General features: G+C 47.8%; 1 protein-coding gene across 4 annotated transcripts in view; it reads right to left on the bottom strand.

The window, feature by feature from the left end:
• PALB2 (partner and localizer of BRCA2) overlaps positions 1-20205 on the bottom strand; it is a 61886-nt gene that overhangs the window by 20515 nt on the left and 21166 nt on the right. For all 4 annotated transcript variants that reach the window (XM_063934734.1, XM_063934731.1, XM_063934733.1 and 1 more), the window contains one exon: positions 17849-19092. In XM_063934734.1, the coding sequence (XP_063790804.1) occupies positions 17849-19092 (1244 nt within the window). The remainder of the gene's footprint in view (positions 1-17848; positions 19093-20205) is intronic.

The following is a 20205-nucleotide window of genomic DNA, read 5'->3' as shown; positions in this document are numbered from 1 at the left end:
GCTGGGTGGTGAGTTGCGGCGGCCGTGACCTATGATATCACACCGCCGCGTCATCAAGGCACAGGTCACAGCTGGAGCATGAATGATCCTCTAAGAAGAGCCCAGGCCAACAGTTCACTCTGAAGGTGCAGGAAGCTGCTGTGACTCCGCGGCACACCTTGCAACTGGTCACGGCACACTAGTGTGCCACGGCACACTGGTTGAAAAAGCCTGCTCTACAGACTACAAGAAAAGGATTTACTGGTAGGTAATCAAAATACAATTTTCTCTTACGTCCTAGAGGATACTGGGAATCCATTTAGTACCATGGGGAAGTACCAAAGCTCCCAAACCGGGTGGGAGAGTGCTGAGGTTCCTGCAGAACTGATTGTGAAGGCCCTCAGAGGCCAAAGTATCGAACTTGTAGAACTTAGCAAACGTGTTCGAACCTGACCAAGTAGCTGCTCGGCAGACCCCCCCGGGCAGCCGCCCAAGAAGAACCCACCGACCTAGTAGAGTGGGCCTGTACAGATTTTGGAAACGGCAAACCTGTTGTGGAAAAAGCATGCTGGATAGTGAGCCTGATCCAGCGTGCAATGGACTGCTTTGAAGCAGGACATCCAATTTTATTGGGATCATAAAGAACAAACAGCGAGTCCGATTTGTGATGAGCTATTCGCTTTACATACACCTTCAAAGCCCTCACAACATCCAAAGACTTTGAAGAAGCAGAGGTGTTGGCAACAACCGGAACCACAATAGGTTGGTTGATACCAGCAGATACCAGTTTAGGAAGAAATTGCTGACGAGTTCTGTGTTCAGCTCTGTCTTCATGGAAAATTAAATAGGGGCTCTTGTGAGACAAGGCTCCCAGCTCCGACACACTGGGCCAAGATCAACAGTGTGACTGTGTTCCACGGAAGATATTTTACGTCTACCTCCTGTAACGGTTCAAACCAGTCCAATTGGAGGAACTGCAGCACCAAATTGAGATCCCAAGGTGCCGTGGGAGGCACATAGGCTGGTTGGATGTGCAGAACACCTTTCAAGAACGTCTGGACCTCAGGGAGAGAAGCCAATTGTTTCTGAAAGAAAATGGACAAGGCCAAAATCTGGACTTTTATGGAGCCCAGATGTAGGCCCACATCCACACCTAACTGCAGAAAAAGCAGTAAGCGTCCCAAATAAAATTCCACCGCAGAATATTTTTTGCTGTCACACCAAGAGACGTATTTATTCCAAATACGGTGGTAATGTTTAGACGTTACCCCATTCTGGTTTGGATCATAGTCGGGATGACCTTGTCAGAGATCCCTCTCCGGGCTAGAATCAGCCGTTCAACTTCCATGCCGTTAAACATAGCAGCGGTAAGTCTTGATAGACGAACGGGTCCTATTGCAGAAGATCCTCGCGAAGAGGTAGAGGCCACGGATCTTCGATTAGCATCTCTAGAAGGTCCGCGTACCAGGCCCTTCTTGGCCAGTTTGGAGCAATGAGTATTGCTTGAACCTTTTCCCTTTTTATTCTTTTGAGAATTCTTGGGATCAGAGGAAGTGGAGGAACCACGTACACCATCTGATAGACCCATGGAGTCATCAGAGCGTCTACCGCCACTGCCTGTGGGTCTCTCGACCTGGAACAATTCCGCTAGAGCTTCTTGTTGAGATGAGAGGCCATCATGTCGATTCGTGGATATCCCCACCGACGTGTCAAGCACCTGCACACCTCCGGGTGATGGCCCCACCCCCCTGGGTGCAGGTCGTGTCTGCTTCCCAGTTGTCTACTCCCGGAATGAAGACCGCTGACAACGCCACAGCGTGTTTTTCTGCCCAGAGGAGAATTCTTGTCACCTCTGACATTGCTGCTCTGCTTTTCGTTCCCCCCAGTTGGTTTATGTACGTTACCGCCGTCACATTGTCCGACTGGACCTGAATGGCCTGATCTCGAAGAAGATACGAGGCCTGCAGAAGGGCGTTGTATATAGCCCTGAGGTCCAGAATGTTAATTAGAAGGAAAACTTCCTGACTTGACCATCTTCCCTGAAACTGCACCCCTTGGGTGACTGCTCCCCAACCGCCGTTTCGTGGGCGCGGTCCGGCCAACGCAGGCGCGGCCGGACCGTGCGGGGTGCGTGACGGCGAGTAGCTCCTGGCCAGCACGCTAAAGCTGCGCTGGCCGGGAGCTACTCCTAAAGTGCAAAAGCATCACCGCTGTGCGATGCTTTTGCACTTCTGCGGGGGGGAAGCCGGCACTGACATGCGGGGCAGGATAGCCCTGAGCTGGGCGTCCCCCCGCATGTCTATGGACATGATCGTAGCCCTGCAACGATCAACTCGGAATGACCCCCAACATTACTTACCAAGTAACAAAACAGTACTTACCAAGAACTAAGCAGTACTGAACTAAGTAACCACTGCAGGATCACGAAGCGCTGGTCGGGCGCCCAGCATCCTCTACAGACTACGAGAAAAGGATTTATTGGTAGGTAATTAAAATCCTATTTTCTCTTACGTCCTAGAGGATGCTGGGGTCCACATTAGTACCATGGGGATGTACCAAAGCTCCCAGAACGGGAGGTAGAGCGCAGAGGCTCCTGCAGAACTGATTGACCAAACATCAGATCCTCAGAGGCCAAAGTATCGAACTTGTAGAACTTTGCAAACATGTTCGATCCCAACCCAAGTAGCCGCTCGGCAAAGCTGTAAAGCCAAAACACCCCGGGCAGCCGCCCAGGAAGAACCCACCTTACGAGTACAGTGGGCCTTAACAGACGTAGGACACGGCAATCCTGCCGTAGAATACTCATGCTGGATAGTGAACCTGTTCCAGCAAGAGATTGCCTGCGTAGAAGCAGGACACCCAAGTTTCTTGGGATCATACAGGACAAACAGAGAGTCCGATTTTCGGTGACGAGCAGTCCTCTTCACATAGATTTTCAGAGCCCTTACAACATCCATGGACTATGATGAAACTGAGGAGTCAGTAGCAACTGGCACCACAATAGGTTAGTTGATATGAAATGCCGACACAACCTTCGGAAGGAACTGCGGACGTGTCTGGAGCTCAGCTCTATCTTCATGGAAGATCAAGTATGGGCTTTTACATGACAAAGCCCCCAACTCCGACACACGTCTAGCAGAAGCCAAGGCCAACAAAGTGACAGCCTTCCACGTGAGAAACTTGACCTCAACCTCCTATAGAGGCTCAAACCAGTCCGACTGGAGGAACTGCAACACCACGTTAAGATCCCAGGGTGCCGTAGGCGGCACAAAAAGAGGTTGGATGTGCAGAACTCCCTTCAAAAAAGTCTGAACCTCAGGGAGGGCAGCCAATTGTTTCTGGAAGAAAATGTATAGGGCCGAAATCTGGATCTTCACATATCCCAACCTCAGGCCCATATTCACACCTGCTTGCAGGAAGAGGAGAAAACGTCTGAGTTGAAACTCCACCGTAGGAAACTTCTTGGATTCACACCAAGATGCATATTTTTTTCCAAATGCGATGGTAATGCTTTGACATTACTCCTTTCCTAGCCTGTATCAGGGAAGCAATAACCTTGTTTGGAATGCCCTTCCGAGCTAATATCTGGCGTTCAACCTCCATGCCGTCAAACGTAGCCGCGGTAAGTCTTGATAAGCGAACGGCCCCTGCTGCAGCAGGTCCTCCCGAAGAGGAAGAGGCCTCGGCTCTTCTAGCAGTAGATCCAGAAGATACGCATACCAAGCCCGCCTTGGCCAGTCCGGAGCAATGAGGATTGCCTGAACTATTTTTCTCCTTATGAGTTTTAGCACTCTTGGAATGAGTGGAAGTGGAGGAAACATGTACACCGACTGGAACACCCACGGAGTCACTAGGGCGTCCACCGCCACTGCTTGCGGGTCCCTCGACCTGGAACAATATAGTTGTTGAGACGAGAGGCCATCATGTCTATTTTGGGTATGCCCCAAAGATCTGTTACCTCCTTGAACACCTGCGGATGGAGACTCCACTCTCCTGGATGGAGATCGTGTCTGCTGAGGAAGTCCGCTTCCCAGTTGTCTACTCCTGGAATGAAGATTGCCGACAGCGCCAACGCGTGTTTTTCCACCCAGAGGATGATTCTTGTTACCTCTGACATTGCAGCTCTGCTCTTCGTTCCGCCCTGTCTGTTTATGTAAGCCACTGTCGTTACATTGTCCGACTGCACTTGAATGGCCCGATTTCTCAGAAGATGGGCCGCTTGGAGAAGACAGCTGTAGACGGCTCTTAGTTCCAGAATGTTTATCGGCAGGCCGGCTTCCAGACTTGACCACCTTCCTTGGAAGGTTTCCCCTTGAGTGACTGGCCCAACACCGGAGATTTGCATCCGTGGTTAGAAGGATCCAGTCCTGAATCCCGAACCTGCGGCCCTCCAGAAGGTGAGGTAATTGCAGCCACCAGAGGAGTGAGATCCTGGCCTTTGGCAACAGACGTATTCTCTGGTGCATGTGTAGATGAGATCCCGACCATTTGTCCAGGAGATCCAGTTGGAAGGACCGAGCATGAAATCTCCCGTACTGCAGAGCCTCGTAAGAGGCCACCATCTTCCCCAGAAGGCGAATGCACTGATGAACCGACACCCGGGCTTGCTTCAGGACATCCCGGTCCATTGTTTGTATCACCAACGCTTTTTCATCTGGAGTTAACACCCTCTGCACTTCCATGCAGTGACAACCTCCTGTTTGGTGATTTTGGAAGATTCAGGATCCAACCATGTTCCCTGAGAAGCTGGGTCGTGAGAGATATGGACTGTAATAGCTTCTCCTTGGACGATACCTTTATCAGCAGATCGTCCAGATTTGGAATTATGTTCACCCCCTGTCTGCGGAGGAGAACCATCATTTCCGCCATCACCTTGGTGAATACCCTCGGTGCTGTGGAGAGGCCGAATGGCAGGGTCTGGAATTTAAAATGACAGTCCAACAGTGCGAATCGGAGATAAGCTTGATGCGGCAGCCAAATCAGAATGTGGAGGTACGCATCCTTGATATCCAGGGATACCAGGAATTCCCCCTCCTCCAGACCTGATATCACCGCCCTTAGAGACTCCATTTTGAACTTGAGCTCCCACAGAAAGGGGTTTAGTGATTTTAAAGTTCAGAATGGGCCTGACCGAACCATCCGGTTTCGGTACCACGAAAAGGTTCGAATAGTAACCCTTGTTTTGTATCTGGGGAGGAACTGGTACAATAACCTGTGCCTCCATCAACTTCTGGGTGGCTCCCTGTAGGGTAGCCCTGTCTGCCGGCAAAGCTGGCAAGCCTGATTTGAAGAACCGGTGAGGAGGGAGATCTTGAAATTCCAGCCGGTACCCCTGGGACACAATATCTTGTACCCAGGGATCCGGGCCGGACGACACTCAGACATGACTGAAATGTCTAAGTCTCGCCCCCACAGGCCCTACCTCCAGGCTGCGCGGTCCACCGCCATGCGGAGGACTTTGGCGTACCTGAAGCAGGCTTCTGTTCCTGGGAACCCGCAGCAGCAGGTTTCTTGGATTTTGGTCGACCTCCTCTAAAGAAGGTGTTGGACGGTTTGGCCTTTCTTGTTTTAGCAACCCGAAAGGACTGTGATGCAGCTGAAGAAAAAGGTTTCTTCGTAGCAGGTGCAGCTGAGGGAAGAAAAGGTGACTTACACGCTGTAGCCGTGGAGAGTAACGCATCCAACGCTTCCCCAAAGAGAGCATGACCTGTGTAGGGTAGGGTCTCCACACCTCTCCTGGATTCCACATCGGCAGACCACTGGCACAGCCAAAGTCTCCTACGAGCTGAGACAGATATGGAAGATATCCCTGCAGCCATGGAACCCAGGTCTTTCATGGGTTCCACAATAAATCCTGCAGAATCCTGAATGTTACGTAAAAACAATTCAACATCACTTTTATCCATTGTATCCAAATCCTCAAGTAATGTGCCTGACCACTTTACTATAGCTTTGGAAATCCATGCACAGGCAATAGTGGGACGTAGAATCGCCCCTGAAGCCGTGTATATGGATTTGAGCATAGTATCAATTTTGCGATCAGCCGGCTCCTTTAAGGCGGTAGATCCTGGAACAGGTAAAACCACCTTTTTCGAGAGTCTGGATACAGACGCGTCCACTATGGGTGGGTTTTCCGATTTTTTCCTATCCTCCTCAGGGAAGGGGAAAGCAATCAGAACCTTTCTAGGGATTTTTTCTCCGGGTTTTCCCATGCTTTCTCAAAAATAGCATTTAATTCCTTGGACACAGGAAAGGTTAGCGAGGCTTTCTTATTGTCAGTGAAGTAAGCCTCCTCAACCTGCTCAGGTGTTGTATCAGCAATATTCAACACATCCCTAATAGCCGCTATCATCAACTGCACCCCTTTAGCAAGAGATGCGGCCCCCCCGAGCACATCCTCATCACCGCCTGCCGTGTCAGAATCGGTATCCCGTGTCATCTTGCATAATCTGGGCAAGAGCACGTTTGTGGGAACCTACAGAGGGGGACCCTGAGGTAACAGAACCAGACCAAACTGCCATAGAGTTCTGTAAAACCTGAGTTGCAGATTCATTCTGTGCAACCCCAGTAGAAATCTGAGAAATCATAGATTTGCTAGAGGATACCCATTCAGGCTCCCTTGCTGGTATCTGCGCTAAAACAGTGCAATCCTGATTACATGGAATGAGATCATCCTGAGAGGACATATCCTCTGCAGCATATGACACAGTGTCCCTGGACATAGCTAAATGGAGACCCCCAGACACTCCACACAGGGGAGGATAGACAGAGTTTCACACCCAAAAATGGCAAGAGAGACACAGAGATTGGAGCCAACCCAGACACAGCGCTTTCAAGGTATAGGGAGACCCCAACCAGCGCTGACTGTGCACCTTAATAGATTACACAGTCTGTACACAGCCTCCCCCCCTTCTACAACCCCCTGGTACCGTAAGAAATAGCTGGAGTTGATATATAGGGACTGCTCTTCACTGACAGCGTTTCTGCAGGCAGGAAAATGGCGCTGAACGCTGCTGGGTCCGCTCTGAGAAGCTCTGCCCCCTTAATGGCGCTGTCTTCACGCTCTTCTGGAGATTATACTGACCTGAGGAATCATGCTGGCAACGATCCTGGGACCCTGACAGGCTTAGAGGTCAGTGTAGGGTGTAGGCGCTGGCTCAGGGCGCCCCTCACAGCGCCGCACTATGTACCATCTTCACACCGGCTCCCCGCTTGCTAGGGGGGCCGCCGGTGACTGACTCGCCACTGATCTTCTGGCTCTGTAAGGGGGTGGCGGCATGCTGCCGGGGTGAGCGATCCCCTGTGGCAGGGAACGTTCGATCCCCTCAGGAGCTCAGTGTCCTGTCAGCGAAGATAGTGGCTCAGACCCCACAGGGCGGACACTACTCCCCCCCTTAGTCCCACGAAGCAGGGAGGCTGTTGTCAGCAGTCTGTCCGAAAGGACTTGGCTGTCCGAAAGGACTGCAAATTAGAAGCTGAGTAGGCATTCATGGCTGGGGGAGCTGCGGAAGGAAGATATGTGGACTTACCCGCAGTAGCTTTGGAGATCCATTTATCCAGTTCATCTCCAAATAAGGCCTCTCCTGTAAATGATAGGCCTTCCACGCCTTTCCTGGAGTCCGCATCAGCAGTCCACTGGCGTAGCCATAAGCCCCTGCGTGCTGACACTGCCATAGCAGTGGTGCGTGCATTAAGCAAGCCTATTTCTTTTATGGCTTCCACCATAAAGTTCGCAGAGTCCTGTATATGTTGCAGGAGTAAAACAATCTCTCCCTAGATAAGGAATCTAACCCCACAATTAGGTTACCTGACCATTTATCAATGGCTTTAGTGATCCACGCACATGCTATAGTGGGTCTCTGGGCCACCCCAGCAGCTGTGTACCATGGACAGGTAATACTATTTTCCGTGCCAGCCTGGCTACTGATGCATCCAATATCAGTAGATTTTCCCATTTTTTCCTATCCTCAGGAGGAAAAAGAAAGGATGAGAGTAACCTCTTAGGGATTTCAAACTTCCTATCAGGATTAACCCACAGTTCTTCAAACAGGATATTCAGTTCCTTTGACACAGGAAAAGTGACTGAGGACTTCTTTTTTTCACATTAAAATAAGATTCCTCACACTCCTCTGTCACGTCATCCGGAATTTGCAGAACGTCTCTGATAGCTTCTATAAGAGCCTCTATTCCCTGTGACAGAGCAGCATCCCCCCCCCCCGCCCCCCCGCCAAATCCACCTCACCCTCCTCCATGTCTGACCCTTCATCATCAAAGCCAGACTGCAGGATCTGGGCCAGAGTACATTTTTGTGGACAAATGGTAGGGGTCTGAGACGCTGGTTTGGGCACTCAGCCTCTGTTCATAAACTCATCCACAGACTGTCTTAAGCATTGCGTCTCTTTCTCATTGCAGGATAATTTAGTAGAAATACTGGAAATCATTCCTTTAATGGAATCCAGTCATGCTGGTTCAGCCCCGCTAGCTTGGGAAGGTGCACTATACTGAGTACACAGTAGTGAGCTCCCTGGGGAAGAGGAACACTCTGCCGTACATGAAACACACTCTTTGCCTGACATATTGTAAATGTGACAGCACACACACACAGTAAAAGGTTAAAAGCACAATTAACCCACAAAAAGCCCTTCCAGGGAGACACAGATAGTATGGAGCCAGCACACAGCGCCTTATCGCTAATGCCAAGCTCAGCCGGGTCTAAGTACCCAGATTGAGGACTCAGTACACTAGTAATCGCTACCCCCCTGCTATGACCCCCTGATACCGCTGAGGTAATCTGAAGTCTCTCCGGAGGAGCTGCACATCCCTGTCAGTCAGCGTCTGTGTCCACTGCAGAGGGAAAATGGCGCTGGTGAGCTGCTGGATCCGCTCATAGTAAAGCTCTGCCCCCTCCATGGCGCACGGGCTTCCCGCTTTTTTTATACTGGCTGAGGTAATTTAGTGCTTAAAATGGAGTCAGATCCGTTTTAAGTCTGTGTTTGCCAGTGTGGGTACTGTGTACAGTGTACTGAGATGCAGTTCGCCCCCTCAGAAGCTGTGCGTCTGCATTGTGTACGGAGTCTGGAGACGCAGTCCGCTCCGGTTAGAAGCCATGCGTATCCGTACCCTCATGCCACCATAATGGCCGGCAACCCGCTAACCGTGACACCGACTTAGTACTCGCCACTCTTCTGGCTCTGTTAGGGGTGGTGGCGTGCTGCGGGAATGTACACTCGCCGTGGTGGGGCTTGCAAAGAGTTCCCTCAGGAGCTAGTGTCCTGTCAGCGGGGAACGGGACCATTAACCCCTCAAGAGGTTGGGCCGTTCCCCCCATTAAGTCCCACGAAGCAGGCATTCTGGTGCCATCAAGTCCTGCCTGAAAATAACAGATAAAATAAATGCAGAAAACTCTTCAGGAGCTTCCATAAGCGTGACCGGCTCCTCCGGGCACATTTTGTAAACGGAGTCTGGTAGGAGAGGCATAGAGGGAGGAGCCAGCGCAAACGATCAAATTCTTAAAGTGCCCACGGCTCCTAGTAGTCCCATCTATACCCCAGTGTACTAAATGGATTCCCAGTATCCTCTAGGACTGAGGTTGTCAAACTCGGTCCTCGGGGGCCCACACAGTGCATGTTTTGCAGGTCTCCTCACAGAATCGCAAGTGAAATAATTAGCTCCACCTGTGGACCTTTTAAAATGTGTCAGTGAGTAATTAATACACCTGTGCACCTGCTGGGTTACCTGCAAAACATGCACTGTGTGGGCTCCCGAGGACCGAGTTTGAGAACCTCTGCTCTAGGACATAAGAGAAACAATATTTTATATATATATATATATAAAAAAAACAGGGGCTCTGAACTCACTATATTAACCGGGTTTTTTTTAAATATATATATATATATATATATATATATATATATAAATAAAAAACACTGATATCCTACTTTGCGCTAAAACGTCTGAGCTCCACCTCAGGAGGAACCTACCCCCTGTTAGATAGGGTACTATATAGGAATAGAGGATATGCAAAGAGAGACAGATTCCTAAGGGAGATAATAGATAGTGTGTCTGTTTGGGTGTCACACCCAAACAGACACACTATCTATTATCTCCCTTAGGAATCTGTCTCTCTTTGAATAAGATTTTCCAACTTTTTTAATGTCAACAATACATAGTTCATCACAATAAAAACTTTTGACATAAAAAGCAATTGTACTGATAAAACAGAATTGTAGACAATATATGCTTCTGGTTTGATCTCCTTCTGAGATCAACAAGACCTGTAGATAACAGCCCAACGCGTTTCATCCAAAGGACTTCTTCAATGGGTCTAGTATCAATACAGTTTGTGGATCCTTCTAAATGGACCTATGTGGCATTCATCTGATTAACAGTGTCCACAGAAGGAAATCTCAGTACAAAAACTTCAGTGGCACATAGCAGAAAAATTATTCACGACAAGTTGGTGTACAGAATTTTTTTTTGCTTGTCTGTAGCAATTATGTTTCAAACAGCAGTCCTATAAACTAACACTATATAAACTCACAATAATAAACAGTGGAGTTTTAGTTCATGTATTGATCAATGCATTTAAGCCTGCAGCCCTCGGCAAGGGACCCCACTTTACTGCAGGTCCTACTCTACTGTTAAAAATAATTACAATGAAAAATAAGAATTTACTTACCGATAATTCTATTTCTCATAGTCCGTAGTGGATGCTGGGGACTCCGTAAGGACCATGGGGAATAGCGGCTCCGCAGGAGACTGGGCACAAAAGTAAAAGCTTTAGGACTACCTGGTGTGCACTGGCTCCTCCCCCTATGACCCTCCTCCAAGCCTCAGTTAGGATACTGTGCCCGGACGAGCGTACACAATAAGGAAGGATATTGAATCCCGGGTAAGACACATACCAGCCACACCAATCACACCGTACAACCTGTGATCTGAACCCAGTTAACAGCATGATAATAGAGGAGCCTCTAAAAAGATGGCTCACAACAATAATAACCCGATTTTTGTAACAATAACTATGTACAAGTATTGCAGACAATCCGCACTTGGGATGGGCGCCCAGCATCCACTACGGACTATGAGAAATAGAATTATCGGTAAGTAAATTCTTATTTTCTCTAACGTCCTAAGTGGATGCTGGGGACTCCGTAAGGACCATGGGGATTATACCAAAGCTCCCAAACGGGTGGGAGAGTGCGGATGACTCTGCAGCACCGAATGAGAGAACTCCAGGTCCTCCTCAGCCAGGGTATCAAATTTGTAGAATTTAGCAAACGTGTTTGCCCCTGACCAAGTAGCTGCTCGGCAAAGTTGTAAAGCCGAGACCCCTCGGGCAGCCGCCCAAGATGAGCCCACCTTCCTTGTGGAATGGGCATTTACAGATTTTGGCTGTGGCAGGCCTGCCACAGAATGTGCAAGCTGAATTGTACTACAAATCCAGCGAGCAATAGTCTGCTTAGAAGCAGGAGCACCCAGCTTGTTGGGTGCATACAGGATAACAGCGAGTCAGATTTTCTGACTCCAGCCGTCCTGGAAACATATTTTCAGGGCCCTGACAACGTCTAGCAACTTGGAGTCCTCCAAGTCCCTAGTAGCCGCAGGCACCACCATAGGTTGGTTCAGGTGAAACGCTGAAACCACCTTAGGGAGAAACTGAGGACGAGTCCTCAATTCCGCCCTGTCCGAATGGAAAATCAGATAAGGGCTTTTACAGGATAAAGCCGCCAATTCTGACGCGCGCCTGGCACAGGCCAGGGCCAACAGCATGACCACTTTCCATGTGAGATATTTTAACTCCACAGATTTAAGTGGTTCAAACCAATGTGACTTTTGGAACCCAAAAAACTACATTGAGATCCCAAGGTGCCACTGGAGGCACAAAAGGAGGCTGTATATGCAGTACCCCTTTTACAAACGTCTGAACTTCAGGGACTGAAGTTAGTTCTTTTTGGAAGAAAATTGACAGGGCCGAAATTTGAACCTTAATGGACCCCAATTTCAGGCCCATAGAACTCCTGTTTGCAGGAAATGTAGTAATCGACCCATTTGAATTTCCTCCGTCGGGCCTTACTGGCCTCGCACCACGCAACATATTTTCGCCAAATGCGGTGATAATGTTTTTCAGTTACATCCTTCCTGGCTTTGATCAGGATAGGGATGACTTCATCCGGAATGCCTTTTTCCTTCAGGATCCGGCGCTCAACCGCCATGCCGTCAAACACAGTCGCGGTAAGTCTTGGAACAGACAGGGTCCTTGCTGGAGCAGGTCCCTTCTTAGAGGTAGAGGCCACGGATCCTCCGTGAGCATCTCTTGAAGTTCCGGTTACCAAGTCCTTCTTGGCCAATCCGGAGCCACTAATACAGTGCTTACTCCTCTCCATCTTATAATTCTCAGTACCTTGGGTATGAGATGGCAGAGGAGGGAACACATACACTGACTGGTACACCCATGGTGTTACCAGAGCGTCTACAGCTATTGCCTGAGGGTCCCTTGACCTGGCGCAATACCTGTCGAGTTTTTCCCAACGGTTTATAATCATGTGGAAGACTTCTGGGTGAAGTCCCCACTCTCCCGGGTGGAGGTCGTATCTGCTGAGGAAGTCTGCTTCCCAGTTGTCCACTCCCGGAATGAATACTGCTGACAGTGCTATCACATGATTTTCCGCCCAGCGAAGAATCCTTGCAGTTTCTGCCATTGACCTCCTGCTTCTTGTGCCACCCTGTCTGTTTACGTGGGTGACTGCCGTGATGTTGTCCGACTGGATCAACCCCGGCTGACCTTGAAGCAGAGGTCTTGCTAAGCTTAGAGCATTGTAAATGGCCCTTAGCTTCAGGATATTTATGTGAAGTGATGTCTCCAGGCTTGACCATAAGCCCTGGAAATTCCTTCCCTGTGTAACTGCCCCCCCAGCCTCGCAGGCTGGCATCCGTGGTCACCAGGACCCAGTCCTGTATGCCGAATCTGCGGCCCTCTAGAAGATGAGCACACTGCAACCACCACAGGAGAGACACCCTTGTCCTTGGTGACAGGGTTATCCGCTGATGCATCTGAAGATGCGACCCGGACCATTTGTCCAGCAGGTCCCACTGGAAAGTTCTTGCGTGGAATCTGCCGAATGGGATTGCTTCGTAGGAAGCCACCATTTTTCCCAGAACCCTTTCATTGATGTACTGAGACTTGGCTCGGTTATAGGAGGTTCCCGACTAGCTCGGATAACTCCCTGACTTTCTCCTCCGGGAGAAACACCTTTTTCTGGACTGTGTCCAGGATCATCCCCTAGGAACAGAAGACGAGTCGTCGGAATCAGCTGCGATTTTGGAATATTGAGAATCCAATCGTGCTGCCGCAACACTACCTGAGATAGTGCTACACCGACCTCCAACTGTTCCCTGGATCTTACCCTTATCAGGGAATCGTCCAAGTAAGGGATAACTAAAATTCCCTTCCTTCGAAGGAGTATCATCATTTCGGCCATTACCTTGGTAAAGACCCGGGGTGCCGTGGACCATCCATACGGCAGCGTCTGAACTGATAGTGACAGTTCTGTACCACAAACCTGAGGTACCCTTGGTGAGAAAGGTAAATTGGGACATGAAGGTAAGCATCCTTGATGTCCCGAGACATCATGTAGTCCCCTTCTTCCAGGTTCGCAATCACTGCTCTGAGTGACTGAATCTTGAATTTGAACCTCTGTATGTAAGTGTTCAAGATTTTAGATTTAGAATCGGTCTCACCGAGCCGTCCGGCTTCGGTACCACCACAGTGTGGAATAATACCCCGTTCCCTGTTGCAGGAGGGGTACCTTGATTATCACCTGCTGGGAATACAGCTTGTGAATGGCTTCCAAAACTGCCTCCCTGTCAGAGGGAGACATCGGTAAAGCCGACTTTAGGAAACGGCGAGGGGGAGATGTCTCGAATTCCAATTTGTACCCCTGATATATCCCTTGAAGGATCCAGGGGTCTACTTGCGAGTGAGCCCACTGCGCGCTGAAATTCATTGAGACGGGCCCCCACCGTGCCTGATTCTGCTTTTCACTAAGCAGCTCAGGAGAGCCACCTAGTGTGCACCCTTCTCGTTCGGGCACAAAAATCTAACTGAGGCTTGGAGGAGGGTCATAGGGGGAGGAGTCAGTGCACACCAGGTAGTCCTAAAGCTTTTACTTTTGTGCCCAGTCTCCTGCGGAGCCGCTATTCCCCATGGTCCTTACGGAGTCCCCAGCATCCACTTAGGACGTTAGAGAAATAGCTGTCACATTAGTATTAAACTTTAGAATTAGTGCTTTTTGTTTATTTGTTTATTTTTTAATTAATCTTTTCGTGATCACATTTTCTCATGCACCCTGTTTTAACTTAATTATAGCTTGTACCTGATGTTCTCCTAGGAGAGGTGTATTGGTAACGGTCTCACCTATAAAAGCAATTTTGCTATAAGCTTTAGACCAGGTAGCATACCTAAGGTTTAACACTAATGTGATAGCTATTTTCATTGTAAATTATATGGAGCAATAGAGTAGGACCTGCAGTAAAGTGGGGTCCCTTGCCGGGGGCTGCAGGATTAAATGCATTGATCAATACATGAACTAAAACGCCACTGTTAATTATTATTAGTTTATATATCGAGTGCAGAGCCCCTGTGATTTCTATTTAAACAATGTGGTTACAAACCGTATTTCCCCCCAAATTAGGCGAGTGCCATGGATTAGTGCTATATATATATATATATATATATATATATATATAGTTAGTGTTCCAAGGTCTGGCACTCCGTAGTAAGGAAATAACCGCTGCCCTCGCTGCATCAAATTGTATACCAGCGCCAAGGCACAGCACTCAGCATGTTAAATGAAGAATCAGTAATCGTTCTGGATAGATCAACGTTTCAATATATTTGTCATATTGTCGTCAGGATAACAAACAGTGATAAAAAATGTACCTTTATAGTTACACACCGCATGTGAAGTGCCGACGTTTGAGCCGGGACGAGCACCCACCCTTACGTCGCCCTGTACTGATGTCCTCACTCCTCGACAACTCAGCTGTGAAAAACCATCACCATAGCAACAAGTGAAACTCTTAAATGAACATAAACATAAAACACTGATATCAAAGCACTTGACAAAATCATTAGTTAATTAATGTTTAAATTACTGTATAAAAATTGTTACCATCTGCATATGTTAAGGGCAATAACCGAATGCAGTATAGCCAAAAAAGATCCTTAAAGACAGGTATTTTCACGAGTAAGAGAGATACCAAGTCAAGATTGTATATTAAATGTATCTATATCAATAAAGACACTTGTAATAAAGTATCAAAACAGGTCCTGAAAGGTATTATTATTCATGCATGAAACAGAGCATTGCTCTGCTGAACCTGAACCTTATTTTCCTCTTAAAGCAGCATGAGCTATATGCTCGTTTAACCCTTTAGGGTACAGAACATCCAGACTGTGAATCCACCGTGCCTCACATTTTAGCAGCTGTAAGCCACGGTTGCCCCCTCTAATATTTTCTACCACTGTATCTATCATAAGATACCGTAGTGTGGACAGTGGGTATTTAGCCTCTAAGAAATAGCGTGCAACGGGTTGGTCGCTTTTGCCTGTTAGTAATGCTGATCTAATAGCTGCTCGGTATTGCCCCATCCGCCCCTTAAATTTGCACTCGGTTTTACTGATGTACAGTAGCTAAGTCCACACGGGCATAACAGTTGGTAGACAACAAAAGTAGAATTACAATTAAAATAATGCCTTATCTTATATATTTTACCCGAGTGAGGGTGATTGAAAGAATCGCCCGGAAGCATGAACTGGCAGGTGACACAGGTGCATCTAAAGCACCCCGTTCTGGTACTATCCAAAAATGTATTACTCACTGTCTTCTTAGCAGTGCAAGTATTAGTTTTAACCAGAATGTCTTTTATGATCTTTTTTGGCTATACTGCATTCGGTTATTGCCCTTAAAATATGCAGATGGTAACAATTTTTATACAGTAATTTAAACATTAATTAACTAATGATTTTGTCAAGTGCTTTGATATCAGTGTTTTATTTTTATGTTCGTTTAAGAGTTTCACTTGTTGCTATGGTGATGGTTTTTCACAGCTGAGTTGTCGAGGAGTGATGACATCAGCACAGGGCGACGTAAGGGCGGGTGCTCGGTCCCGGCACGAACGTCGGCACTTCACATGCGGTATGTAACTATAAAAGGTACGTTTTTTATCACGGTTTGTTATCCTGACGCCTCGGAGCTGGTATATATATATATATATATATATATATAGACACATACATACATACACATATATAAAACCTGGTTATCCACTATACTGTACACTACTAACCTCTATTGTCAACATGTTAGGCTATGAAAGGCTTGCCCGAGCATGCTTAGTCTTACACACACCTTTCAGCCATGACATTAAAACCACTGCCTGGTGAAGTGAATAACATTAATTATCTCAATACAATGGAACCTGGCATGGGGTGTGATATATTAGGCAGCAAGTGAACACTCAGTTCTTGAAGTTGCTGTGTTGGAAGCTGGAAAAATTGGCAAGTGTAAGGATCTGAGAGACTCTGACAAAGGCCAAATTGTGATGGCTAAGAACTGGGTCAGAGCATCTCCAAAGTGGCAGGTCTTGTGGGGTGTTCCCGGTATGCATTGGTTAGTACCTTACAACAGTGGTCCACGGAAGGACAACCAGTGAACCGGTGACAGGGTTATGGGTGCCCATGTGGATTGAAGGCTAGCCCATCTGGTCCTATCCCACAGAACAGTTACTGCAGCACAAATTGCTGAAAGAGTTAATGCGAGCTATGATGGAAGCTGACAGTACACACTATTCATTGCAGCTTGCTGCAATTGGGGCTGTGTAGCTGCTGACTGCACAGAGTGCCCATAATGACCCCTGTCCACTGCCGAAAGCACCTACAATGGCCACGTGAGCGTCAGAACTGGACCATGAAGCAACGGAAGAAGGTGGCCTGGTCTGATTAATCATGTTTTCTGGTACATCATGTGGATATCTGCGTGCGTTGTTTACTTGGGGGAAGAGATGGCCCCAGGATGCACTATGGGAATATGACAAGCCGACGGAGGCAGTGTGATGCTCTGGGAAATGTTCTGTTGGGAATTCTTGGGTCCTGACAGTCATATGGATGTTACTATGACACGTTCCATCCACCTAATCACTGCTGCAGACCAAGTACACCCCATCATGGCAACAGTATTCCCGGATGGCAGTGGCCTCTCATCAGGACAATGCACCCTGCCACACTGTTCAGGAATGCTTTGAGGAATATAACAGAGTTCAAAGAGTTGACTTCCCCAGATCTCAGTCTGATGGAGCATCTGTGGGATGTGCTGGAAAATCAAGCCCGAGCCCTGGAGGCCCCTCCTCACAGGATTTGCTGCTAACGTCTTGCTGCCAGATGCCACAGGACACCTTCGGAGGTCTTCTGGAGTCCATGCCTTGGCAGGTCAGAGCTGGGTTGGTGACACGAGTGGGACTTATACAATATTAGGCAGGTGGTTTAATGTTATGGCTGATCAGTGAATATATAAATACATAAATATATTATCATAGTTATTTCTGACATATAAGGCCTCTGACATTTATTAGTGTATTGGCCGCATGAGTTATCCATTTACTTGTCTGCAAACCTCGCTTATTTGAGTACAAACAAGGAAATTGTTTCTGTAATTGACAACCTGGCTTAGAAAACATAACCCAGCAATGATATAAGTATACAGTGTAAATAACGATGCCAGAATGGAGGTGTATAGGAAATGGAAAACAGCTAAAGCCAAAACCTGCACATGCATTTGTTCCTCAATGACGAAATAAAACAACAACTTACATCAACCTCTTCGTCTTTGTTGACCTTAAGAGTTACTGCTGGCAGACACTTCGTTCCACAATCTTCTGTATTATCACATGGCTTGTGGACAATCGTAATATCACATTCTTGAGACACATCGCCAGATTGAGGAAATACTCCACTGAACTGACTGACATCGGTCTCGCCCGGTACAACACTCTCCTCACTAAACACGGATGTATATTCATGTGCGTCTTTTCCAGAGAACTCAGGAAGTATGCCCGCTGTTTTCAAGACTGTATGCTCTCTACATGTGTTAACAGGAGTGTTACCGGACTGGGGTGAGGAGAAGACAGCTGGTGTTTGCCCCAAGAAAGGAAACTGTGATGTACAGTCTGCTGCCACACACTCATTCCTACTGTCTAGAGGCACAGAGCACATTGAGGTGGAGAAGAGGACACTGCAAGTCAGCGTTTTTGGAGAAGAAAGGTTGGCGGGGGTATCTGTGGGAGACTGTGCCCCCTCACCAGATTCCATATCTGCGCTTAAGACAAGAAGATTGTCTCCAACACTTTCGGGCTGTGCGAGTTTTCCCAAAACATCCATACTACGCACCGGAAGATTTGGCTCATGGTGATTTAAGGCACCCAATGGAGTTTGTGCATCTGTTTTGGACACTGTGTCACTGTTACAAAGCTTCTCCTCCTCTGCACACATGGCAGAATCAAGATTGACACCTTCAAATGGCTGGTGGGGAGGATATGGACACTTTTTCGGTGAACTACGACAGTTATAAGCTTCAAATTTTGATTCCGCAAGTCTGCAGATATTTGTTGAAAGATTTAATGCATCCATTGGGTCACTATTAAGGCACACTTGAGCTATTACCGGCCCATTTTTGGATACCTCAATGGAAAGTGGAACATTGTTCCCTGCAGCGTTCCCTTGGCTATCAGAAGACTGTTCATCATGCAGACGGTTCTCATGAAGTGTTAAAAGTTTCAAGTCTGGTTCTGATGCACTTGGATAAACTGCTAGTGTTCCGCGCAGCACAGCTGAGCGCTCTTGCAATGTTGAACGGTGAATCCTTTGACCCTGGACGGATTTCTTTCTTACTTTGGCTGCTTTGGGAACAAATGTTTCCAGGTGACAAGTGGATTTCAGTTTCTCAAGCTTCAGAGTACCAAACTCTTTGTCAGGCAAATGGAAATCTGTAACGTCTGCAAATTGCGATAGATGTTCCAGACTGACCCTGCCGCTGAAAGAGGGAAATGGGGAGGAGCCTGCAGGAAAAGAGACGTTTGGGAACAAATTGATGTTGCTAGAAAATGCAAAAGATCTATTTCATACATATCAAGCACCCATTAAGGTGAACAAGGATTACCTTATAATACCCCCCCCCCCCCCAAAAACCCCCCCCCCCAAAAAAAAAACCCCACATCTTAGGGGGTAATTCAGACCTGATCACTAGGGTGCGTTTTTTGCCGCCTACAGGGGGAGGATATTAGATGTGTGTAGGTGTGCAAACGCTTGCTGGAGAGCTGCACAAACAGCAGTCTCTGCACTGCCCAGGACTTACTCAGCCGCTGCGATGATTGGGCCGAAGCTGACGTCAGGAATCCTGCCACAAAACGCCGGGTCCCTCCTGCATTTTTCTGGACACTCCCTAGAAACGGTCAGTTGCCGCCCACAAACGCCCTCTTCCTGTCAATCTCCGTGCGTTTGTCGGTGCGATCGGATATTTCGCACCATCCTATTGCTGACCAGCGCTCCCCGTCGCTGAGGACCGTCGCACCTGCGCATTGCGGTGCATATGCATGCGCAGTTCAGACGTGATCGCCCGCTGTGCAAAAACGCACAGCAGCGATCAGGTCTGAATTAGCCCCTTAGTTTTGATTCAATTTAGTGTATTATACTCAGGCTCCTCCTGTTTATTAAGTCGCCAACAGTGCGGAGCGTCTGGTTCCAGACTAAACTGCTTCATTGAAAGCATAAAGAACTTTCCAATTATTTTAACTATTAAACAGTATAATGAAAATGTTAATAGATGACAGTCTTCATTTATCTACATCTGTTGTATATTATTGCTATCTTCACCCAACACTGCATCACTTGTAACTCCAAAATAACTGCAACAATCAATTTTAATCCAAATCAAATGGACCATTATTCGGCATGTCGGTAAACCTGGTCAGAAGACTGCAGCTATAAGCCTTATAAGCCTAAGGTCTGGGCCACTCATAGCAGCCAAGCAGGACCCGCTTGGCTGGGAGGGTGGTTTTGTGTGCACACGGATCCTGTTCTGCGGGATGCCTGCGCCGCACTGTGTGAACACATACAGTGAAATGTATGTGTTCACACTGAAATCCCGCCGTCCTGTCATCCAGCCCGACCGC

Source organism: Pseudophryne corroboree, chromosome 7, assembly GCF_028390025.1.
Source record: "Pseudophryne corroboree isolate aPseCor3 chromosome 7, aPseCor3.hap2, whole genome shotgun sequence".
In the NCBI taxonomy this organism is placed as follows: domain Eukaryota; kingdom Metazoa; phylum Chordata; class Amphibia; order Anura; family Myobatrachidae; genus Pseudophryne; species Pseudophryne corroboree.
This window is presented reverse-complemented; position numbering and strand designations above follow the sequence as displayed.